This window comes from Phalacrocorax aristotelis, chromosome 7, assembly GCF_949628215.1.
Source record: "Phalacrocorax aristotelis chromosome 7, bGulAri2.1, whole genome shotgun sequence".
Lineage (NCBI taxonomy): Eukaryota > Metazoa > Chordata > Aves > Suliformes > Phalacrocoracidae > Phalacrocorax > Phalacrocorax aristotelis.
The window spans coordinates 34444272-34470519 of NC_134282.1; the positions used below are offsets into that span (position 1 = coordinate 34444272).

Here is a 26248-nt window from a genome sequence, read left to right on the forward strand (position 1 = left end):
CCCTTATCAAGGGTACACTTGCTTTCTTGGTTGTCTCTGAACAGGAAGAACCGTGTTTATTTCCAGATATGCATTGTTTTCAACATATCACCGAGGTCCTACAGCTCATGACAGTGTATAACCTAAGAGGGCTGGAGACGGTTGTTGCAATCAGTCACATGGGCATAGTATGCATTTCCCTGGGTACAGAGCACAGCAGTGATGTGTTAGAATATGTCTTCCAATGTTACTGTACAAACCAATTCCAAAATAGCTTTGAACTTGCATTATTTAATTCATTATAACAATAACCTAGTGGTAGGAAATTAAATTTTGTAGTTTGAGCTGTGCATGACCCTCAGAGAATGTGGGGGGGTTTCTTTCTGTTGTCTGTACAAGAAAGTTGCAGTGATTTTTAGTTAAAATTGTTTTAAAGTTGACTTAAACTAATAGAAATCTCAGTGTGAGCATAGTCTGAGTTTACCTTAAATTGATTGCTGCTTACCTTAAAGTAAAATAACTTATGTCTTAAACTAATCAAGAGTGGCCATTTGCACCAAGTATGATTAAGTCACTTCCACATCACATCTTAGAAACACTGATACAGCGTTCTCATGAACATCAGGACTACTTTTCAGACTGTTTGCCTCTCGTCAGACATCAACAGCTTTGGGTTTTGTAATGTAAGGTGTTGATAGGGTTTATCATAGTATGGTGTAAAGCTGGTTTCTGTAGACCTACATTTGAATTCATTGCCCTAAATACAAGATGTGATGGTCTCCAAAGCCTTAGTGTACTGTCTGTTTCTGCAAGTTTGGATGAACTGCAATCCCAGGGTCAAAAATTTTATTTGGGAAAAATAAAAAAATTAACAAATTGGGTTTAAAAAAATCCCAGTACAAATTGTGGGTGTGAGTTTCAGAAACATTAAGCACTTTCACAAACTATTGAAGTCAGTAGGAGTTGTGAGCACTCAGCGTCTCTGCAGGATGTACGATACCACAATAATACAGGGGTGTGGGCAATGACAAAAGGGGGTGTCCCTGTATTTACAGTGCATATTACAGTTTAAGGCTGAAGACAGTGGGCTAGTATAACCCTTGATAGGGGTCTACTTTCTCTAGACTTACCCTGGATTAAATGGGGAGAAGTAGGCAGCTTTAGAGAGCAAGTTAAAGAATTGGAGAACTTTGTGCTCCCAGCCCCCCTTTAGAGGAACCCGTTTTTCTGTTATCTCCAGGGGAACCTAAGGGAATGAGGTTGTACCAGCATTTCTTTCACCAGCATTACCAAATACATTGCCATCAGGAGATTCGCTTGCTCCTACCTCCTTAGCGCTCCACTCTTGTGCTGGCAAGGAGGTTCATGTGTTCACCTGTGGTGGACCAGAGTGGGGAAGTGATCCAAGTGAAAAATAACTGCAGTTATTTTTCACCCAGATCAATTTGCTGATTTGACAGGGGGGACCAGTCAGGAAGGAGCAGCTGCCTCTCTCGGTGATAAAAGGGCAGTAACCAGGCTAATGGTGGCAGTCATAGTTGGCACTCATTCTTAGACTACCCTAGAGGTGGTGCTGTTATAATGTTTTCTATTTTTGCACTATTACAGGAATACCTTCTGCTCTTATTCTTGAAGGCAATTGGTCATTCTGTCCTGTCTCGTTCACTTATTCCAAAGTATGTTTACTCTTTACTTTTCTGCAAGTCATGATGATATTGGATAAAACCTTATCTCGTAGTTTTCCCTAGTGAAAATTGGAATTTTCCAAACATGAGAATTGGAATTTCTGCTTTCTAACAATATTGTTCTATGGTTTCTACAAATTTAAAAAAAAATACAATGAGGTGCTGAGAAGTACATTGTGAGAATACTGGACAGTGGATATCTTTATCCTTCAGTTATTATATTCAGTTACCTTGATGCAATTTGATGCTTTAAGGTATTTGGGTTTTTTACTTAATTTTTAATATGCTTAAAGAGACCAAGTGAATCCTTACCATGCCAAAATATGAAGTTAAATTTTTTGTCTAAGGGTTTTGGCTTTTGTTTTTAATGTCCCAGTAGGTAAGAATCAGGATTGTCAACTTCGATTTTTGCACAAGCAGGAGACATACAGACAAGACACTATGCTTGTTTTGTTTTAACTCTTCAGGTATCAGTAAGAGGTTAGTGTTAATTCAGGCTAAAATATGTCCATGGAAAAGATGTTTTAAATATTTAGTTAAGTTTGCAGGGGCTTAGAGGAAAACTGAAGACATGAAGATAGCCATCAATGAATGTGACCCTTTCTAACTAAGAATGCCAACAAAACTAAGCTCACTGAAAACTGATGACCTGGAAAATAAGATAAACTTTTAAAATGTCAGATTACTGGCAGGGGTCTTGAAAGCAAATTAAGTGAAGATACAGTATTTCCTTACTTTGCAATGTAACATAGCTGCTGAAGATTGATATCATAACCACAAGACAGGGCTGAACATATTTCAAGTTATCACTAGAAAGGTCAGTTTTTCCCCTTTGAACAGCACTTCCAAAATATTCAGCTTTCTCTGGAAAGCTGAAAACTGTCTCTGTTGTATGAAAGAACTTGGTTTTATCCATGTGATTGTTTCTTTCTGTTTGGTGCCAGGATGCACATATGATGGTTCAAAAGGAGCTAGCAAATACTAATGTATTAAATATACCAAGAATTCATAGATTGATTCATTTTTTGCTAAAAATCAGCAGTCACATCAGCCTTGTTATTAATTGGAATGCAAATCAGGTGTTCTTGGAACACCTGTAGTACATGATGCAGCAGTTCTCAAGCAAAACCTAAAACTGATGTCTAAAAAAAGATAACATGGTATTTCTGCCTAAGTCATCATAATTGGTGACGGTGGTGCAGCACAGTGCGGAATCCACAGAGTTTTAAAAAAAAGATTCTTCAAAGGCTTTGTTATCTAGCAAGATCAGACTTTTGCTATTGCAGTTTCACCAGATAAAGGTCTCTCTTCTCCTTCATTGAGAGATCACTGTTTATTCCCAGTAGCAGCTTTTTAGATTAAGACGTTTCCTAGGAGGCAACTGCAGCACAGCCTTCCGATTCTTCCTCTCCTATCTTCATAAACCACATCGGAGCCAAACTAAAATCTCATTCAGCACCAGTTTAGATGGCAGTGCCTTTGTAAATCAAGGTACAACTGATTTGTGCACAGCCATTTCCATTTCAGTTACGTATTAAACTGAATAGTTTCCTTTGATAGCTACAAGTCAGCCATAACTTTCCTTTATAGGATCTTTGGGCCAGACTTGGATGCACTAAAGATAAAACTGTAAGTTTACTGAAGTGCTTCCTTCAAGTAGTGAGGTCTGTATATTCATTCCATTCTGGTTAAGGTAAGAGCATTTCTTCACAGCTAAAGTTGGAATTACCAATCTGATTCCTAAAATGATGTTAACTTTGTCAAAATGATTTGAAACTAAGCTAGTAATCGATATATGAGTTCTGTTGTTCCATAGCTACAGAACTCTATCCTGTTGTTTTACCTTGCTTCCCAAAGGAGTGAAATGCCTGGGGGGGGGGGTGTGTGTGTATATATATATATATATGCATGTTTTAAAGGTTCTGGTTTTTTCTTAAAAAAACGTGCTTCTCCATTGCAGTTACCCGCTACGTCAGCAAGCTGGGTTCTTTTAAGGATATTTTTTGTGAAAATAGCCCCATGGCATTTCACGGGGCACTTTCATGGGCTCTATACTTATCAGAGGACATAGATATCAAAGCTTTTGGAAATGTCTTGTTATCCTTCAAATCTTACCCCAGTGCCACACTCGTCGTACAAATAGTTTACCTTGAGTAACCTCCAGCCAGATTGCTGCTCCTGAAATTAACATAAATGTCAGTGGTGGATGAGAATCTTTCAGAAAATTGGCCAAAGACTTACACAGTTCCTTCCTGCCATAGAAGCATGTCAGTAGTATAAGTGATCCTCAAATGCTTTTTATTTTTCTGATTGCTTTGAGGTTACTGATGACTGTTCACACTGTTTGCTTTAAATTACAGTAAGCCAGATGTGATTTCAAGCATCTCAGTTAGGCGGCAAATTTCCATATACAGGCAATGGAGAAAGATAATTTCAGTGAGGTGTTATAAAGCACCAAGACTTTAAAAGCCCCAAATAGGTTATGTCTTCAGTGGGTTTCTTAGTAATTTCTGTTATGCCACTAGATGTTATTTAAGGAAAAAAAATACAGGTGACTGGGGCTAGAGGTGTGCCACAGTGCATATCATCCGTGGTCTGGATTGAGGACCTGAACAGCATAGGGAATGGAGCTTACGTGTAGGTTCTCTTGATTCAGTGGGACAGGAGCCATGAAATTACTCTTGAGTGCTCTGCATATCTACAGGAATACAGTGTCGTAGCAGATTACTCAGTAAGAACAATTGGAATCATTGTTCTTCAAAAATGCAGTCATATGTTAAGATCAGGATCACATTCAGAGACAGGCAGGAATAACCACCACTGCCACATTCCACTTTGTCACTTTGTTGTGGTTGATGCAATCCTGCAGATTCCACAGCTGCTTCAGAAACTACTTGAGAAGGGAACAAAATCTTTTAAATCACAGTAGGGGTCTGTTTAAAACCAAATTCTTCCCAGTTTAGAGGACCGCTTGTGTAAGTCCTAAGGTAAGGTTATCACCTGAATCCAAAACCTTTTAAGTGTGGCTTACATAAATTGGTGAGGAGAATTGAAGGGTGTTATAGCTGAAAAGAAAATTCTTGCTTGAGCAAGTCTACTGAAATGGGAGAGATTCTCATCTAAAAAGTTCAGGTGGAACTATCGACAACTCCGTCTCCCCAAATCTATCTTGATTTGCTTTTTTCTAGATATCAGCAAGGTTTATTTACCTTACTCAGCAGTGCTTAACAGTGCTTTTATGAGCATTAACCATCTATCTTATCCTGTTTCTTCATCAATTAAAAACTTTTGTGAGATTTTTTCTCTAGAATATCTCTACACTAATGAAATTGGAAATTATGCATCTTCATTAAGCAAAAAGTTTGGTAACATTTTATGTGAAGATTTGTAAACACTGAGGCTGTTAAAGTATCAAGTGGAAGGGATTTTACCATTTATTTTATAAATGTAGATTAAGAAATGGTAAATCGTGTATTATTGTTCTTAACTCATGTAATACAGTCTGTAAAATGGAAAGACTGAGAACTTAAAGTGGATAAAGAATGTTTGGGGTTTTTTTATAATGCACAGTTAATCTGTGGAACTCATTGCCATTAAGTTTCACTGACACTAAAGAGCTTAGCCGGATGTCTTTACTGGATTATCAAATGTATTCCCATTATCCGTGCAAACATCGCATTATACAAGATTAAAAAAAAAGGAATATAAATTCTCATGCTTCAGGACTAAGCCAACTTCTAAATAATAAGAATTAAAGAGAAACTTTATGGCTTAGTTGTTTCAGATTGTTAGCTGAGAAGCTTCTTTCATTTTCCTCTTAAGTGACTATTTCTGGCAAACAGCGGTGATGAGGAACTGAACTACATGAGCCACTGGAATGGGTTTTCTGTACCCACAATGCACTCAGATTGAAAGCTGGGCAGTGATCACCTTTGCTCAGTGTTTTGCAGAAATGAAGCGGTCTGTGTTCTGAGTGGAAGTGCCTGTGTAATTTGGCCTTTGACCACCCTCAAGCCATTAAGCCCTCTGCCTTTTTCCTCAAGCATTATTTAGTCAGTTTAGGCTTTATATTAGCTTTATTAGCTTAAAAGTGTAAGGCCTGAGGGAATCTCAAAGGCATCTCTCTGAAACTAAATATATCTACAAGTTCCACAGATACTTTTTTTGTGTAAAACTAAGTCATCTTCCATGTCAGGCTCTCTCATCTCAAACTGTACAACTGCCGTTGATTATTGCTTTGCTGATGTCTGCTCAGGGAGGAGATCAGAGTCTCAGCTGGGTCTAAGGCCACATCAGCTCTTCTCTGTGTTTCTGTCGCTAATTTCTGCCACTTGGATTTCTGTGCTCTCTTACACAGAACTGACTCCCTCAGCTTGACCTCTAGATCTGACCCTAATTCAGGAATTCCAATTTATCTCCCTCATATTCATCGCTGTTTATTAATCAGTCTAATTGAGAAAGCATGCTCTGAATGTAGGAAAATACAGGTCACACAATAGCTGTGATGCCACTGGTCTTACAAAAATTAACACACTATGCTGCCTGCTTTCTGGATTCTTACTATTCCCAAAAGACCGAGGCAAGTTAGACCACAACATCTTTTGACTATCCTCCAAAAACTGTGTGAAGCAGGAGAGCCTGAGGGAAGGAGTTAGGGGCATTTGTCCCTATAGAGAGAGAAAAAGAAAAAAAAAAAAAAAAACCACCACCCCACAACTTTTAAAACCATTCTGAGCTTGTGCACCTGTGAATGACAAGTATGTGAATTCAGTGGCATGTTATCTGAAGGACAGTCATTTTTATGGCAAGTTTTTTTGCTGCACATAATCTCAGCTCCTTAGGAAAACAAATGCGTTCTCTGTGTGCAGAGGACTGCTCCCTCCATAAACTGAATAGTTGTTTAGTTTCAGGCACATGTGCCCAAGGAGCAGAGTTCTCTAAGGTAATTCATTTCCTTCAAAATTTGGTTTTGGAATAAAAAAGGGAAAAGAAAAAGGCTTGGACAGAGAAGGCTGCGCCCACTATGGTAAAAGCTAAATATGTGCTCTTATGTAAGACATCAAAGAATCCATCCTGGCAAAATATCTATAAATATCCCAAATAAGGAGATAGCTTTAAGTATCCCTTGCTATCCACAAGCAGATACAAAGTTATCAGGTTTTAATAGTTCTAATCTCAGAGAATTGCTTGTTTATCAGCTGCCCTACTTTTCTCGAAAGCTAGTTATTTTAACTGTTTAGACTATTTCACGAAGCAAAAGCAATTGGGAATTTGGTTCTTGTAGCTTACTGAGAGAGGATGTTTTCCCGTTGTTCTTTCTGTGTTCTGTCGGCGCTGATTATGGGTTGGCATTTTGCTCCTCGAGTCACTGCACTGCATATGTGTGCTTGATCTCTCAGCTTTACTGTTAAGCTACAGGGAAGCATTTCCCTGCAGATTTCATGGCCTGACATCTAATTGCTGCAATTTAAAATATATTAGATTCAGACACTAAAACTGGTTGGACTACAGATTTGAGATATTCACTTACTTTTAACAGTAGGTTAGTCTAAGTTCTTAAAACCCCTCTTGAAATTTGAGCCTGCTTTTCCTTAACTAATTAACATGACTAAGACCGTAGTTGTCATACCAAAACAGTGATGTAGCAGACTGAACTATTTTCCATCCAGGAAGGCAGTGGAAGAGTTAAGAAGGCAGGGCTGTAACTAAGTGGTTTCCTGGGGCGCTTTGGCAAGTCCCTTGGACCAACCCCCTAAGGTAAACATTAAGGTGCAGTAGGTGTATCACTCTGTGCAGAGTTCAGCCGTGTTGCTTACAGCTTGCACAACTTGTAGCGCATCAGAACACTGTGGAATCAATGGCTCGCCAGAGTTTCAAGACATGATTAAAAGACTCAAGAAGGCCCTGAAAGAATTTCCTTTAATGGGGAATTGTGTGAGTGAGTACAGTGGGTGAGTTGGTATTTTTTTCTTTCTTCCTTTCTAGCTGTTGGTTTACTTTGGCAAAATGCTTCTGAGCTTAGGTTTAGTGTATGTGCTTGCATGTGTCTGGTTTGGAGAATGAGTATGTTCTGTACCTCACCAATCGATACTAAAAAATTACTTTGAGATATGATGATTCCTGGTTTGTGGCAGTGACAGAATTTAGAGCTCTTAGAACCTATTTCTTCTTAAAGAAAACTTTCTTATTGAGGAATGCGGGTATGTATATGATTTACAGCAACTACAAGTTTTTAGGTTAACGTCTCATCATCTTGAGAGCCTTGTTACTGCTTTAATTTTAGGTATGCTTTACTCTGAAATTATATCAGGTTAACTCTTTAACGTGGATATATTTATGGCACATGGAATGTTCTTCACACCATTCTTATGCATGGTACTAAAAATGAACAAAAATTTATGCTGATTAAAGATTATATCTTTTTGAACTTCTGCCATTTGTTCCTCTTTTACTAACAAGTTCTAGTGAGTTCTGTTTGTATCAGCCTGCAGTTAAAATTCATGAGCCTGAGTAGAAACAGCATGTGCGCGTTGCACCGTACATGGGGTCTTGTGTTATGCAAAGTACTGGCATGTTTTAATCTTTGTAGTCTGGAATTGCTAGAAGATTGTGTATCGTGATTTTCAGTATTTTGGCTTTGGCATAGAGACACATATGCCCATAATTTATGTTAGCTTTTGAGGATATAGTCTTTCTTTCTACTATAAGAATCTGTATTATGGACACTCAGCTGCTCTGTCTATTTAAAAATGCATAATTTTTGTTTCTGTTCATCAGAAGTTACGTTAAGTTTTAAATCTTTACCACAAAAATTAAATATCTGTACAGATACATGATGTGATGATCATTTTATGAAGGAAGTGCTTTAGTCCTATCCCGTGTGGAAGTCACAAGTACTTAAAATTCCTGCTGTTCTATTTGATCAGGCTGTAATAATGAGAACTAATGAATAGGACATATGCTCTTGAGATTTGGCTTATAGTATTTGTTTCTGTGAGTGAGAGAGCATAAAGGCACAGAAATATTTTTGCTCTGACGTGTTTTATGTGGCATATTATTGATAATTGCTGGTATATTTTCAATCAGATTGGGGGGTTTTGAGTAAACCTGAATACATTTTACTTATAGATAGATTTGTGTGTATATATATATATACACACGCACATAATTTGTGAAACATACTACAATAAATATATCTATGGAAACCAAATGAATCCATGATTTTCACAGTTTTGTGCTATAAGTCATCACAGTTTGATTAAAGCTTCATAGCTAAAAGCAAGCACAGAGGAATGTCTTCATGGCCTTTTGCAATTGGCCTAATGCAGATGGATTTTAATCCTGGAGAATTTTATATGGGAAGTAGATTACTGGCTTAGATGAGCTACTGATCTGTTTCCCGAAGTGTCAGTTCCTAAAATCATACCAGTATATTGAAATGTATCATTGAAGTTTTTTGCATTTATTCAGACTTACCAGCTCCCTTGCTATACCTTGGTATCCTTGAGTAAAGCAAAATTGTTCTGATTGGTAAAAAGCACCTTAAACTCTGCTGCTGTCCTGTGAGTCCTACACGTTTTATGCAGAATCATGCCTGCATATATATATATGCATACATATGTTGATTGTAGTCAGCTGTAAAACATTTTATTATCCCTTTTGTATGAAAGGCATGAACTACCACATGTTACTATTTCAGTCAAAAGTCGTTTCTTCTTATTAAGTAAAATAAATATTGTAGAAAGTTGTTCTTCAAAGAAGGAGGGTGAAAGCAGCTTATTTCTTGACCAGTTCATTCCCTTTCCTGAAGATATTGAATGCCTAATCTGCTATTTTGCCAGTAGGACCTAGTACCCGGCTTTGGTCTCCAGGTGATTTTGTTTTGTTTCTTTCAGTCAAGTGCCCGATGATACAACACTGGAGGATTTGTCCCCTCGTGTTCCTAGAGCCGTGTTTGTGAAGCAGGACAATGGTGGCAGTGCCTCAGTCATACCAGTATCATCTGTCCATGTCCCACAAGGGGAGGAAGAAAAAGAAGCAGCTTCAAATTCTCCGGACTTAAATCCTTGCAGTGCTACATACAGCAATTTAGGTAAGTGTATTCTGGTAGAAGAAAATTGAAATCAGATCAGATACTGTATGCCTTTCTAGGCTGTGAAGAACCTTGTCCTCTGAACAGCGCAATACACTTCTGTATGGTTAGTTTTTAAGGACAAACTCTTTAATATTAATTTATAGAAAATAAAATCATGTTGTCTCATTCTGAGATACACAAACAAGAACATGAAGATTCAAAAACCTCAAAGGTTTTCTTTTCTATGGTTTTAAAACTATCTTGCTTAATTATGAATTTATTATTAATTAAGATTAATTATCAACTAATTGCCCTTAATGATAAACATCTCAAACACTTCTAAAAGACACATCATTTTTTCTACTTGGAGGAGTTTTTATTGAAGAGGTTTAAAATATAGGGCATATTACCTAATTTTTTTAGAAACAATCAGTAGATTTCAATATTTTTCCAAACTTCAATAAAAGATGAGACTTTTTATTTTAGAGCATCAATAACTGCTAAACTATCTGTAGTCATCTTGTGTCGACTAAAACCTTTCTGATCTTAGTCTGAGAGTTTACTTTTGCTCCTTCAGAAGAGTTTAAGATATGAATGTCCTGCAGGTACTGCACAGTCTATTCAACTAGCACGGAATTCCTGAATCATTAAGATGATGCACAGATGCAGGGCTTCTCCCGCAGATAAGTGAGAAAGACAAATAAGCATCTCCCGATACATAGTATCAATATTATCAGCCTAAGTTTCTAAAGCATTTTGATTTGAAGTACTGCAAATTTAGGAATACCTACAGCCAGATGTTCTAGAAGAACAAAAATCTGTCATTTATTTATGTTCAAGAATATCTGAATACATGTTTTTCAGTAACGCTCCAATGCTGTAAGTGTACCAACTTATTAAGCATTGGACAAGAGGAAACTGACTGCACTGAGATATCTTAGAACTACAGGGGTTTGGCATATCCACCCAGGTCTGAGGGATCAAGGACTAAATTTTAAACCCTCAGGTGCATACATTCCTTAGACATTTAGTGAGATACAGTCAAGGGATTACTTGCATTTCATAGCCAGAGTAATGATATTGTGAATCTTCTGGTTAAATCTTTATTCAATTTAGCTCCGTTGTCTTACGCACCTGATGGCAACTGCTTCATTGTACAGAATTAGATGTGCTTCTGTCCTTAGGTCTCTGTCCTTCCCACAGCATCTCACAAACTGGGAATAGTGAACTCATGGGAAATGCTAAAAAATACCATTAAGCACTGGAACAGGTTGCCCAGAGAAGTTGTGGAGTCTCTATGGGTGGAGGTACACAAAACCTGACTGGACATGGTCCTGGACAACCTGCTCCAGCTGACCCTGCCTAAGCAGGAAAGGTTGGACTTGACCATCTCAAGAGGTCCCTCTCAACCTAAACGCTTCTGTGATTCTGTGATCACTTCCATCAGTCCTTGGTTTTGTCAGTGTTGTTCCCATGTGTGAATGTTCCTTCGTAAAACCGTATAAAACTGAAGCACTTAGCATTTTATTCAAAATCTCCTTATCCTTTCAGATTTGCTGTCACCAAAGTAAATTTTAGGTATGAAAGAGTTAAATTAACTTTTAGGCTTGACTTGGTCTGGCTTGGCAGGCTTGCTGCTTGTTGTTAAAAACAGTGCTACCCTAAATGGCAGTGAGTTCTCTGGCTGCTGTTCAAACTTTTTTTCTGGTTTATTCAAGCAACCTCCCTTTCTAATTCAAATAGCTATCAAGAGATTACTAGGTAGGGATACAGAATAATTCCTACTTGTTTTCACATCTTACATCACCTAAGCAGCAAAATCTTATATTTTATAGAATTAACAAATATTGATGTGTGTAACTGAAAGAGAGGATAATATGAGAATTTGTAATACAATTAAGTTACACCACATTTGACTCTTGCTTCAACTGCAATTGCATCTACAGATACCTTTTTATAGCTACATACTACAGTTTGTAGTTTGAAAAATATATCATGTGAACATTGCAGTTTGCAGCATCACGCACAATATTCACTTTTTAAATACTAATTGGATACATATTCTTTGGGTTTTTCATTGAAAAGCAGATAATATGTCCTTACTCTGCTAAATGTCTCATCTTTGGTTGTGACATGTGATATGAAACAGAAATAATGGCAAACTTTGGTAAATTTTCATCTGCAGGCAGGTAGTAGTTTATGTATCAGGTACTGCCCGCAAATATATTTGGTTTTGGCCTTCCCCTGCTCCCACAGGAGTTGTCCCATCATCAGTTTATGGGCCTGCCCACAAAAACTGCAAGCATGCCAGCAAGTATTTGTCAGGAATTAAATTGCAGATGCAAAATTTGAGAATAGCTCATGTATTAAATATGGGCTGTATTTGTTAGTTCACCTAACATGTATAATCATGCATCTAGGAATTAAAATAAAAAATGCAGGCAAGCCTTACAAGACAGGATTCTCCTCTGGGAATCAGGTACAACATAAAAGGGGCTTTCAGGAATCCTGAGGTCCCACCATGATGATAGGCTAAAAGAGCCCAGTGTGTTCTTGGGTGTATAAACAGAAGACTTCAATAGTGGAGGGTTTATGTAGCTCACTTCTACCCTACAACTGCCATGGCCATAGTCAAGCCCTGGTGACCGCAGTTTAAGAAGAATGCTTAAAAAAAAATTGTACAGGCTTTAAAGAAAAGCTTTGAAAATGCCTAGTATCGTGACATGCACTTGAAAGTGACTAATGCAAGAAGCTGAATCTGTTTAGCTTATCAAATAAACAGTGTGGCTTCATCATGGTGTGGATGCTTACATGGTGAGCAGAACTGTGATGAGGGATACCTTTGGTATCAAGAATCAACAGATTTAACAAAATCCAGTGGCTGCCAGTTGAATATAGATGCAGAAACAAATATTCAAATGTGTAAAGTAGGGCCTGGGTGTTTCTTTTTTAAGGTGTGCCCTTATTCAAACAGAAGTTAATTCAGGTAAGCCCCGTAGTTTATGATAAGGAACACAATAGACTAGATGATGAAAATCCTTTCCTTTACAAATATTAACATTTTCTATCTTTCCCTGATTTTGTTGGGGAAAAATGACACCATGACCAGTATATTAAGGGGGGGCAGGTTGCGGCTCGGGAGGGCCGCGGCGTCGGGTCAGCGGGCGGTGAGCGGCTGTGTCGCGGGCGATTTGTTTCAGCGGTTTGTTCTCCTCCCCTCTCCCTTCCCCCCCCCCCCGGGTTTCGCGCCTCTCGTTGTTCTCCTTTCCATTGCATTTTTGTTGTTGTTTATTTAATTTTAATTATTAAACTATTCTTATCCCAACCCCCGAGCGTTACCCTTCTGATTCTCTCCCCCATCTACCGGTGGGGGAGTGAGCGAGCGACTGTGTGGGGCTGAGCTGCCGCTAAACCGCGACAGTCTTTTTGGCGCCCAACGTGGGGCTCAAGGGTTGGAGATAACAACAGCTGCTGGTCACAGCACCATGTTGTCCTTTTTGCAGTTGGTGTTAAAGATTGGTATTGGTTTGTTTACTGTGCTGTGTTCTGCTGTGATTAGTAACGTTTTGCCTACGAGACCTGTTATGCAAACACTGGTTTTCAGCTTTATCTGGTATTTGAGGTTTTTGCTGAAACCATTACTGTACTTTGGCTACCACCTTGTTGAGGCGATTAGCAATTATACCTCCTCCTCGGAGAGATCTAATATGGAGGAAATACAGAATGGTATCTCTGCAACTTTGTTCTATGATGTCTGTGCCTTTGTTACAACAACCTTTTTGTGTCTTGAACATCCTTGGGTGGTTAAGGTGCACTTATTGTTAGTTTTTGGGCATGTTGTTTTGGTTTTGACTAAGCAACTTAAGAATATCATTCAGAAATCTGCCCCAAGGCTTGACAGACTGGCAGGGCGTGTGGGATAGCATGGGCAAATACCTAGGGCAGGGGGCACCCCCAGTGTTTTGGAGTTTCACCCTGAACAAGTGCAGAATCCTGAAAAACTAGCAGAAGATTTGGAGAAAATATGCTGTTATGCTGGGAACTCCAGAGAGACACAGGTAACTGCAATGTGCTGGGGCCTGGCCCATGCGTACCGAGCCCTGCTCAGCAGTACTCAGTGCTCCCAAGGGGAAGAGAACGTCTCCGGATTGAAAGGCAAAGTGACAGGCACTGCGGCCACTCAAACCCCCACGACAAGTACTGGAGCTGGCTCAGAGAATCAACCCGTGCCAGTATCAGTCGCCCCCATGCACAAGACGAAATATTGGAAGCGGACGTCAACTTGTTTAGAACGGGATGATGAAAAAGCAGGGCCATCACGGGGACAGGAGGAAGAAGTCATAAATGAAATAGAGGCCACCCGATCCCTGTCCTTGAGCGAGTTGCGAGATATGCGAAAAGATTTCAGCCATCGTTCAGGGGAGCACATTGTCACCTGGCTGCTCCGATGCTGGGATAATGGGGCCAGTAGCCTGGAATTAGAGGGAAAAGAAGCCAAACAACTGGGATCCCTTTCTGGGGAAGGGGGCATTGACAAAGCAATTGGAAAAAAGAACACAAGCCCTCAGCCTCTGGAGGCGACTCCTGTCCGGAGTGAAGGCAAGCTATCCCTTTAAAGAAGATGTTACATATCACCCAGGAAAATGGACAACCATGGAGAAAGGCATCCAGTATCTGAGGGAATTAGCTGTGCTTGAGGTGATTTATGGTGACCTGGACGATCAACGGTCATCCAAAGATCCAGATGAAGCTGAGTACACACGACCCATGTAGCGGAAGTTTGTACAGAGCACGCCATGTTCACATGCAAACTCATTGGCAGTGATGTCCTGGAAAGGGGACGAGACACCAACAGTGGCGGAGGTGATTGATAGACTCTGGGATTACGAAACAAATATCTCTTCCTGTCTAGTCTCTGCTGTGGAGAAACTATCCCAAGAGGTCCAGCAACTCAAAGATATGTCCTGCTCCCCACCTCTACAGAGTAGTGTCTCAGCTGTTAGGAATAAGTGTCCTTTGGCTCAAAGGAGAGGATACACACCACGGGCCACCCTATGGTTCTACCTGGGTGACCACGGAGAGGACATGAGGAGGTGGGATGGCAAGCCTGCCTCGACCCTAGAGGCACGAGTACGCGAACTTGCAAGGAAGAACGATCACTCAGGGAGGCTCTTCCAGGAAAGCTGCTGCTCCAATTTCCAGTGAGCAAGTCCCCAGACAGAGGAGTAGAAGTGCTGATTTTATTTCTAAGCGTAATAGAGAGATGCTTGATTCACATTCACAGAAGTGAGTTGTGACTGCCATGATCAGGACTAGAGGGGCCCTGCCTCCAGCCAGGTGGAGGAAAGGGATAACTGGGCTTACTGGACTGTGTGGATCCGATGGCCTGGCACGTCCGACCCACAGGAGTATAAAGCTTTAGTGGACACTGGTGCGCAGTGCACCCTAATGCCATCAAACTATATAGGGGCAGAACCCATCGGTATTGCTGGAGTGACAGGGGGATCCCAAGAGCTAACTATTGGAGGCCGAAGTGAGCCTAACTGGGAATGAGTGGCAGAAGCACCCCATTGTGACTGGCCCAGAGGCTCCGTGCATCCTTGGCATAGACTACCTCAGGAGAGGGTATTTCAAGGACCCAAAAGGGTGCAGGTGGGCTTTTGGTGTAGCTGCATTGGAGACAGAGGAAATGAAACAGCTGTCTACCTTGCCCGGCCTCTCGAAGGACCCTTCTGTTGTGGGGTTGCTGAAGGTCAAAGAACAACAGGTGCTGATCACCACCACAACAGTGCATCGGCGGCAATATCGCACCAACCGAGATCTCTGATCCCCATCCATGAGCTCATTCACCAACTGAGGAGCCAAGGAGTGATCAGTAAGACCCACTCACCCTTTAACAGTCCCATATGGCCAGTGCGGAAGTCTAATGGAGACTGGAGGCTAACAGTAGACTATCATGGCCTGAATGAAGTCACTCCACCGTTGAGTGCTGCTGTGCCAGACATGCTAGAACTTCAATATGAACTGGAGTCAAAGGCAGCCAAGTGGTATGCCACAACTGATATCGCTAATGCATTCTTCTCAATCCCTCTGGCAGCAGAGTGCAGGCCACAGTTTGCTTTCACCTGGAGGGGTGTCCAGTACACCTGGAATCGACTGCCCCAGGGGTGGAAACACAGTCGTACCATTTGCTGTGGACTGATTCAGACTGTACTGGAACAGGGAGAAGCTCCAGAACACCTTCAATACAGTGATGACATCATCGTGTGGGGCAACACAGCAGAAGAAGTTTTTGAGAAAGGAGAGAAAATAGTCCAAATCCTTCTGAAAGCTGGTTTTGCCATAAAACAAAGTAAGGTGAAGGGACCCGCGCCAAGAGATCCAGTTCTTAGGAATCAAATGGCAAGACGGACGTCGTCAGATCCCAATGGATGTGATCAACAAAATAGCAGCCATGTCTCCACCAACTAGCAAAAGGAAACACAAGCTTGCTTGGGCGTTGTGGGTTTTTGGAGAATGCATATTCCAAATTACAGTCTGACCGTAAGCCCCCTCTATCAAGTGACCCGGAAAAAGAATGATTTCAAATGGGGCCCTGAGCAATGACAAGCCTTTGAACAGATTAAACAGGAAATAGTTCATGCAGTAGCCCTTGGGCCAGTCCGGGCAGGACAGGATGTAAAAAATGTGCTCTACACTGCAGCCGGGGAGAATGGCCCTACCTGGAGCCTCTGGCAGAAAGCGCCAGGGGAGACCAGAGGGTTTTAGAGTCGGGGATACAGAGGGTCCGAAGCCCGCTATACTCCAACTGAAGAAGAGATATTGGCAGCATATGAATGGGTCCGAGCTGCTTCAGAAGTGGTTGGTACTGAAGCACAGTTGCTCCTGGCACCCCGACTGCCAGTGCTGGGCTGGATGTTCAAAGGAAACATCCCCTCTACGGACCATGCAAGTGATGCTACATGGAGTAAATGGGTTGCACTGATCACCCAGCGGGCTCGAGTAGGAAACCCCAGTTGCCCAGGAATCTTGGAATTGATTATGGACTGGCCAGAAGGCAAAGATTTGGAATATCACCAGAGGAGGAGGTGACACGTGCTGAAGAAGCCCCACTCTATAACAAAGTGCCAGAAAATGAGAAGCAGTGTGCCCTGTTCACTGATGGGTCCTGGCACCTTGTGGGAAAGCACCGGAGATGGAAGGCTGCTGTATGGAGTCCTACACGACAAGTAGCAGAACCTGCTGAAGGAGAAGGTGAATCGAGCCAGTTTGAAGAGGTAAAGGCCACCCAGCTGGCCTTAGACATTGCTGAACGGGAAAAGTGGCCAGTGCTCTATCTTTATACTGACTCCTGGATGGTGGCAAATGCCTTGTGGGGCTGGTTACAGCAATGGAAGCAGCAACTGGCAGCGCAGAGGCAAACCCATCCAGGCCACCACATTGTGGCAAGATATTGCTGCTCAGGTAGAGAACCTGGTTGTAAAGGTACGTCGTGTGGATGCTCATGTCCCCAAGAGCTGGGCCACTGAAGAACGTCGAAGCAACCAGCAGGTAGATCAGGCTGCCAAGATTGAAGTGGCTGAGGTGGATCTGGACTGGCAACATAAGGGTGAACTATTTCTAGCTCGATGGGCCCATGACACCTCAGGCCATCAAAGGAGAGATGCAACATACAGGTGGGCTCGTGATCGAGGGGTGGGCTTGACCATGGACGCTATTGCACAGGCTATCCACGAATGTGAAACATGCGCTGCAATCAAGCAAGTGAAGCGGGTAAATCCTCTGTGGTATGGGGGACGATGGCTGAAATATAAATATGGGGAGGCCTGGCAAATTGACTATATCACACTCCCACAAACCCACCAAGGCAAGCGCCATGTGCTTGCAATGGTAGAAACAACGACTGGCTGGCTGGAAACATATCCTGTCCCCCACGCCGCTGCCCGGAACACTATCCTGGGTCTCGAAAAACAAGCCCTGTGGCAACATGGCACCCCAGAGAGAATTGAGTCAGACAACGGGACTCATTTCCAAAATAACCTCACAGACACCTGGGCCAAAGAGCACGGTATTGAGTGGGTGTATCACATCCCCTATCACGCACCAGCCTCTGGGAAAATTGAACAGTACAATGGACTGTTAAAAACTACACTGAGAGCGATGGGGGGTGGGACATTCAAGCACTGGGATACACATTTAGCAAAAGCCACCTGGTTAGTCAACACGAGGGGATCTGCCAATCGAGCTGGCCCTGCCCAGTCAGAAATCCTACATACTGTGGAAGGGGACAGAGTCCCTGTAGTGCACGCAAAAAGTATGCTGGGGAACACAGTCTGGGTTCTTCCTGCCTCAGGCAAAGGCAAACCCATTTGTGGGATTGCTTTTGCCTGAGGACCTGGGTGCACTTGGTGGGTGATGCGGGAGGATGGAGAAATCCGATGTGTGCCTCAGGGGGATTTGATTTTGGGCGAAAACAGTCAATGAACTGAATGGCACAATGCGAACTGCTATATAATATTGTGTGTCACCTCTGTGTTGTATCAATGATATCATAGTACAAGCCTCCCAACACATGGGAGATAAACTGTGAAACAAGCAAAGTGCAGCAGTGATGGAACGATGACTGACTCGGTATGCAGCAACCAGTGGGGGAGTGAGTGAGTGACTGTGTGGGGCTGAGCTGCCGGCTAAACCACGACAAGGTGAAAAAAGGAGGCTAGGTTTCTAGGATTTATGATTGCTGACATTGGAAAAAAACCTCAAACCATAGCATCTGCCATGGTGTATTGCCTCAATAAGTTAGACCAGGCTTTAGCCAGGCTTAAATAAGGTAATGAAACCATTGTTGACTAAAACAGAGTGTTCAGTAACAGACAGTGATTGTAGTATCAGTCTGATGCATTTTGTATAATATGTAATTAGTACAGGTAATATCTTTAGCCTGGTGTAATGGGGGGTGGGTAGCAAGACCTGGCAAGTCACCAAGGCAGAGAAGCTGTTGCGTCTGAAGTTTTATTTATCTAGTGCCTGCAGCCCAACTTCCTATAGGTCTGTGCACAGTCCCAAACTATGGGTGAGAAACTGGAGGTGCATCATGAATGTTACTTAACAAATGTTAGCTTTTCTTTCTGTGTATATATTATCATTCTGGTAAGATTTTTATCTGTAAATTAACTAAGTGTGTAAACAACTGAGTATGATACAGGATTAATTAGCATGTTCATGTAATCTGTCTACTGAATACTTTTATAAAATAGTGGTGTACATGTACCGCGTTTGTTGGAACTGGGGATGTGAAGTATGCTGGTTGCTTTTGCAGTGACTGGAAGATACTTTTACACATTCCGTGGTTTGGTTATTTTTATCAGTCAGGGTAAGAGCTTATTAAGGAGTCATGTATTTTGTATTGGTATTAAAGATCAGTATAATTGATCTGCTACTTATATAGAGAAATCTTTTCCAGGCTCTGTATTAAAATAAAAATGCAGATTGCAAAGGATGATCATATCCAAGTACAAGGGGAGGGGCCGGGAAAGAGTACTAGGATAAGGGTAGAGAGGGGAATTTGTACAGTGGAGGTGGCCAACCTGGGGATTTTACTTAGTGAGTACTTTCATCGGGCTTTGTAACTGGATTTAGTAACATGAGATGGGGAGGTACTGACATGGGAATTACTGGGACATCTGACTCCATTCCTGGCTGTGGGGAGAAACAGGTCAGCAGAGGCTGCCAAAGCCAGCGCTGTTGGACCGCTCCAAGATCCAGCTCTGTGATCAGCCCACCCCTATCTTGCAGTGGGTTTCCTGCAGGCACATAAGAGCCGCTCGGAATTCCTGTTTCTTGCTGGTCTCCATTGTAGAGAGTATACAGTTTTGATTTGAGTTCTCTTGGGGTTTTGATAGATGTGGTCTTGGAAGATTGGCTACCCATGGTGTACATGCATGATTATTAATTTTTGCTGTTCTTGGCAATGCAAAACATGTAATTTTTGTCAAACTGATGTGATAAGTTGGTGAATGGCAGAGGTGAGAGTCATTTTGGCCATTTGAGCCCTCTGGGTCCTGTTTGTTCATCTAAATCCCTGCACTAGGGGATTAAGGAGTACTATAATGGCCACTAAAACTCAGAACAGAGTTAGTAATCATGGCAATAGCCTAGATACTACTGTGAATATGAGAACATTGTTTTCAGCTCTGTTTTCTAAATCACGTCTTCCTGCAAGGAACATTATACTTGGATGAGAGATGGTAGTGGCGTATAAACAGAAAAATGCTTTCAAGAATAAAGGAGGCTGTAGGATAGATTACCATGTCACGAGTAAAATGAGGTTGGAGAAAGTACATAAGCCTGCTGTCATTGGCATATTGGACTAACATATGTTACGTATTGTAGAGCAGTATACATCTCAGGAATAGTTCTGTTCAAGGGAAGATGGAAGCATGCAGCGTGTCACCCACTTGGCTTGCCCAATTCACCGTTAGTTGTTTTCCCAATTAAAGAAACCTTATCCTTCACAGTTCTGAAATTTCTTGACAATTGTATACTGCTGATCTGGTTTAAGCAAAAGAGAAAGATACATAGACTATCAAGAAATCTAAACAATAATTATGCATGTCATTAAGAAAAGCATGCGTATGGAATATAAACTTGAATTAAACCTGAGCTCAGTGTGTCAGATTTGATAGTTTAATGAGCTAACATAAACAGGTTGCAAAGCACAGACTGATGATATACCAGTTACCTGGAAAAATAAAATTTAAATGCTTTTTTTAGGGCTATTGAGAGTTTCAGAACTCTGCATGGTGTCTGGAGACTTAATATTTAAACAGTGTAGTGAGGTTCTATAATGGGAGATGTTACTCAGCTGTAGAATTACTTAAAGCTGTCTAGAAAGCTGCCCTGTATGAAGAGTTAATTTTTAATGTCTTTGAACAGTCTGGAAGCCACTTCAAAGATCTCTGTAAGTAGTAGCCTAGTATTGTGCCTGTTCCTCCTTTTTATTTGCCTCCCTAGAGTGTAGCTCAGGCTGAACCTTGTAATGTTGGAGAGTCTGTGCCACAGGTAAGGAAATGATGGGTTTTAAGAATGCAAGGGGAGAAGAAAATGGTAGGCAAGAAAAAGAAGCAAACACTCTGCCAGTACTTGTGTGCAAAGGAAGATTCTTGGGCCTTTGACAGGGACAAAATTTAAGACAACCCTTTTTTTCCTAGACAATTAATTTTTTAAAATGTGGGTCATGCAGTATCACACCATGCTTGGGGAAAGCTGAGCTGGAACAACTGGCCCAATGGGCATGAAAGAAATGTAGTGTTAAGAACTCAGCATAAAAACAGTCCAGATATGAAGCTTTTAAAAAATGTATTACAGATGGATAGATTTCAGTATGGAAAATGTGCTCTTGTGGGGAGAAACTATACTGTAACTTGGCAAGTTTCACAAACTCATTTTTCTCAGACAAGAATACTTGAAAAAGTAACTACATAATGACTTGTACATGCAGTACTCTGGATCCTGCCACCCCCACCAGACATCTGCAAAGACAACTTCTGCTTATAAAAACAGTCTTCAATTATGTTTTCATGTCACATTTCCAATAGCTATGCAAAAGCAGCAACTAGCGAAAGTCACTGGTTGCAGTCACAACACTCTTTCCTATATTGAGTGGCTTCTGGAGGACAGGGCCATTAGAGCAGACAGAAAAGAGGAGAATCAAGAAGAAACGCTGTTATAAATCTTACCTTTCTTGGAGAGGGCTTCTGCTGCAACTGCTTGAGATGTGCATCTTGGTCTCATTTGTTTTCTTGCTGTTTCCCTCAAGCATCTGTGCAGTCCTTGCATTAGTAAGTCACACAAGCAATGTATATTAGGAAACTGCCTCCTGAAATAGTAGCCTTTCTCAAAACCCCAGCAGTTAGGCTATTTTAGCGCAGTGGGGAAGAGGGCAAGAATGAGAAAATAGGCAAGTGATCTTTAACACAGAATGTTGCAAGGGGGAGAAGTACATAGGTCACAAATTTTGTAAGAGTAATCAATTGTGGAAGACTACACCTTTGGATGAGTAAGAAAATTGGATACAAAGTAGAAATGAACTTGTCTCAGGATTAAGTAAAAGACCGTGGCATGTGTCTGTCTGCCGTGCAGACGTCAGTTCTGCTTTTGACTCTGAATCATGCCGCTCTTCATCTCTGCAAAAGGTACCTTTCTGACAAAGTTCCTGTACTGCTCAACTGGCACCAGTGTTACATGCTGCAGCATATCAAATGGTGAGAGGAAGAGCTGCTATTGTAGAGCACGCTCACTGCAATACCAAGATCAGAAGGGAGCAATGGAGGGTCCCCTGGGTACAAAATTTCTTTAAGCAACCTTGACAATGATTTGAGAAAGATATGCAGGGATTCTCCAATATTTCTAGCCTTTGAACAATTTTATTCTGTGGGAGCTAAAAAGTGGTGACCCAGGGGAGTGGTCCTATGCAGTCTTCCCTGACAATCAGGCATGTACAAAGCTAATGGAATTTCCTGCTCAAAATGCAGTTTTTAAACATTGCAATATCCAGGATTATCACAAAATCCATAAGGCTCTTCTGAGGGTTTCTTGAGCTCAAACAAAAGCAAAAGATATAACCTTAATTTGTGATGTCATCTCCTTGGAATTATTGCAAAGAAAATTGTTAAGAATTGAAGAGCCAAGGCTATTCTGTTTGTGGATACATTTGAAAATACAGTCTTCTCTGATCTTCTGAAATTAGGAAGTCCCTTTCAGCATTCTAACCCAGCATTCCAGGTTTTTGTGCATCCTCGCGAAGAGAATTAGACTCTGTAGTATTCAAAAAAAAAGTAACAAGTATCTTAAAGTGTAAAGGAAGCTATCTTTTTTTCCTTTCATAGACTGCAAAGTAATTTATTATTAATTATGGACCAAAGTGATGTAATTCAAATCTGAATCTGAGATCCTCCTGGTTTGGTTTGGTGTTCCAGTTCAGTCTTCTCTTTACAAGGATTCAGCACATGTTCTAAAGAGTCAAACAGTCATAGTGTTTTCCTACTTGCTGTTCCTTTATCAGAAAAGATGCTCAGCTGCAACTATACAGAGCATCCGTTTCATGTCTGCTATGTTGCAACTGTGAAAACTGGCTTCCTACCTTACCATGATAGTTAATGAACCTCACAGGAGTAGTAGAAAACTTATAAAATAATTTCTCTGAATATAGCAGTTGATTATTGAGTGGAAAAATCTCATTTTGATGTGAGTAACAACTGTTTAATTGCCCCTGAGCAGCGAGTTGGTCATTTGTATTGTCCATTGTTTTTATAGTCTCTTATATTATTGTCATTTATTTATTCTTCATTTCCAAGGACTCTGGCAGTTATAAAACATACTTGTCCTCTCTAAAAGCCATCCAAAACACATGACAGTTTATTTTCCATAGAAGCACAGGAATGTTTGAAACCAAGCCTGTCAGTGGAAATCCCATGCTTTTGTGTATGTAACCTGCCATTTGGAATCTCAACTGAATCTAGGTCAGGTTATCTATGAAAATAACATTGCCAACAAATATACCCATGGCAAGTGAGTAAGGGAGAGGTACTAGAGGAAGTTGGGGGGGTGAGGGAAGTTTTAAATTATAGGGTAAAAAACATTTTTGTTTTTGTAATCTCAAAATGATTCTACTCTCATTGAAAGCACTGGTCAGTTTGAGTGAATGTAGGCTTAACTTCCTCCTTTTCACCTAGTGACCCTGCTAGAGCAATCCTGTCTTTTCGATGTGACTGCCAAAGTATCTAAGTTATGTTATTTGTGTCTAAAGTTTTCTGGTTTACTTTCTGAAATAATGCCTTCAGCCTCTTTAGCACATTTCAAATCCAAGGGATCCCAAGGGCTTTACAGACTATTACAAGGATATATTAAAAAAGAACACCTTACTTGCCAGAGAAACGCACCTCTCAGAGAAACAGTACACAAAGCCACTTAACGGCATCCAATCATAGTTTTAGCACATTTGAATAGCAAGTAAAGAATAACATTATAGTCAATTGACTGCAGAAGGAATTACAGGAAGCTGGGTATAATTACTGAAACTAGAATTTGGCTGGAGTGCCAAAATTGACTTTTGGTCTTTCTTTGCACTTTTTGTCATTAATCCCATGTGATTTTAATATATAGACCAGGGTCAAATAAAGACTGGCTGTATGTGACGATACATATGTGATGCTGATTTTAGTCATTTTGCTTTCTAATTAGCTCATCTTTTCAGATATGTATTTAGGTTTTCTTCAGATATTTGGGGCAGGTCCTAGTTAGCTTTTTTTTTTTTTGCCTTAAACTTCTTTGAAGAGTGCAAATATGAGCAGCAGATGTAAAGTACTTTAATCTACTATTACTATTATCTTCTTACTACACAGGACAGTCTAGAGCAGCCATGATACCTCCGAAACAGCCGAGGCAACCAAAGGGAGCTTTGGATGATGCCATTGCCTTTGGAGGACTATTAGACCAGGAGACGATGAACAACTTACAGCCAACACCACCTCCACTGCCAAAGAAAACAATTTTGAGAGCTAACACAGAGCCAACTCCCAGAGATCTCCAGAAGCAGGCTCTGGAGAATAACGTGTGCGTTGTGGCCAATCCCACCTATGACATTGACACCAACTGGGAAGCAAGCAGCGCCTGCTCTTCAGTCAGCCTGGAGCTCAAGGTACTGGACAACGAGTCAGGAGACTCCTTGGACAGGCCTACAGAAAAACTAAGGGCAACCACCTCAGCAACTAACAGTGTTTCCAGCCTAACCACTATCAGTATTAAGGACCAGTGCTCCAATAGCATGGAGTCTCTAATGGGGAGACGCATCTCGCAGACTAAGCAGGGCAAAGGTGTCCAGAAGCCGCAAAGGCAAGCACTTTATCGAGGAATTGAAAACCGAGAAGAGGTGGTAGGTAAAATCCGAAGCCTTCATGCAGATTCACTGAAGAAGCTGGCACTTAAATGTGAAGACTTGTTCATGGCTGGACAGAAAGACCAGTTGCGATTCGGGGTGGACAGCTGGTCGGATTTCAGGCTAACCAGTGACAAACCATGCTGCGAGGCAGGTGATGCAGTGTACTACCCAGCTTCTTATGCAAAAGATCCTCTCAACAGTTATGCAGTCAAGGTAAGGGGGGGCTTGAAAAGTGGTAACCCTAGACATCAGTGACAAAATGTAGCGACAATAACCATAATCTGCAACACACCCAGCAGTGATAGGTCCTACAAATGTTAAGTGCATCAGCAGCACTGTGTGAAAAGTCAGATTCCCAAGATACATGCTCTTCCTTCCATCGAGAACAACGTGTGGCATTGGTGTCTGCTGTTTAAGTTTCATCTGTTTCTATTGCAGCTCCAAAATCATCCAAACAAAGTCAACTCAACTCACTCTTCACCATGGTCATTGTTTAATGAAATATTGAAGAAAAAGCTGTATGATTTTAACATGTGTCAACAGTTTTTTGGAAACTTGCAGTAACAAAATCCTTTGGTTCATCTGCATGCAGATTATACTAAATCATCACTCTTAGTTAGGAAAGAGGTTTCAAAGTTCTCCACATTCAGAGCCATGTAATTTTAAATGCAAATTCTAGGCTAATATATCTTTATGTTCTCATACAAGGTCTTATGTTTTCACCAGTGTTCATTATGGGCCTTTCAAAAGCTCTGTCTAGCCATCAGTGTTGCTTTAGAAGCTATATTTAAAAAAAGTGGAACTTGTCAGCGTTAGTTGTGTGGCCTTTTACTAAACAAGCAATTGATTTGTGTCTAGTTGATTCTTCAGGTAACATAAAAGAAATAAGATTTGCTAGATTTACTGCTAATATATTAATGAATAGTTGGCAGCTCTCTTACTAGATGTTGTCACTTTATGGACTTTTGTATAGGTAATTCTTTCTGAGCGCTGCATCTTCAAAGTTCTTGGTGCTTATCTGGTAGGATGTCAGTGAGAAAGACAGCTAAGACTCATAGCTCTGTCAGATTTCCTGTGTGACCTTGAATAAATCACTGAACTTCTGACTCCTCCTTGTTAAAACAGAGAAAAAACATTTATTACCCAAGGCAGGTGTGTGAGCCCTAATCGATTATTCCTTATAGAGTGTGTTGACATTCTCAGAAGGGTGGTGCTTTACAGGAACAAAATGTTACCACTCCTGCATGATTGCTTACAAGAAAGACATAAAAAAATAAAAGGTAAGATTGGTGCAACTGATATGTTCTTCTGAAACTTGAAAATGCATCTTTCTAAGGCAGATTTGTGGCATAACCACTTACATTTCTTAAGTTATCAAGGACTTCTTTTTGAAAAGATATTAGATGAAATAGGGATGTCTTGTGGATTCTACGTGCAGTAGTGCAAAACAGCCAAGAACCAGACCATGAATATATTTGGCAATCTATTCTGGTTGCGGAATCAACAGTATGGCATTACTCAGTTTGGGGTTTTTTGGTTTTAATACAATGATGCAAAAATGGTTGCTTCTAG

At 41.0% G+C, this 26248-nt stretch overlaps 1 protein-coding gene across 6 annotated transcripts in view; it reads left to right on the forward strand.

Annotated features, from left to right (window-relative positions):
* PEAK1 (pseudopodium enriched atypical kinase 1) overlaps positions 1-26248 on the forward strand; it is a 130810-nt gene that overhangs the window by 89161 nt on the left and 15401 nt on the right. For 5 of the 6 annotated variants that reach the window (XM_075099941.1, XM_075099942.1, XM_075099945.1 and 2 more), the window contains 3 exons: positions 7499-7615; positions 9560-9756; positions 24141-24889. In XM_075099941.1, the coding sequence (XP_074956042.1) occupies positions 7499-7615; positions 9560-9756; positions 24141-24889 (1063 nt within the window). The remainder of the gene's footprint in view (positions 1-7498; positions 7616-9559; positions 9757-24140; positions 24890-26248) is intronic. The other variant, XM_075099946.1, reaches the window with a different exon arrangement.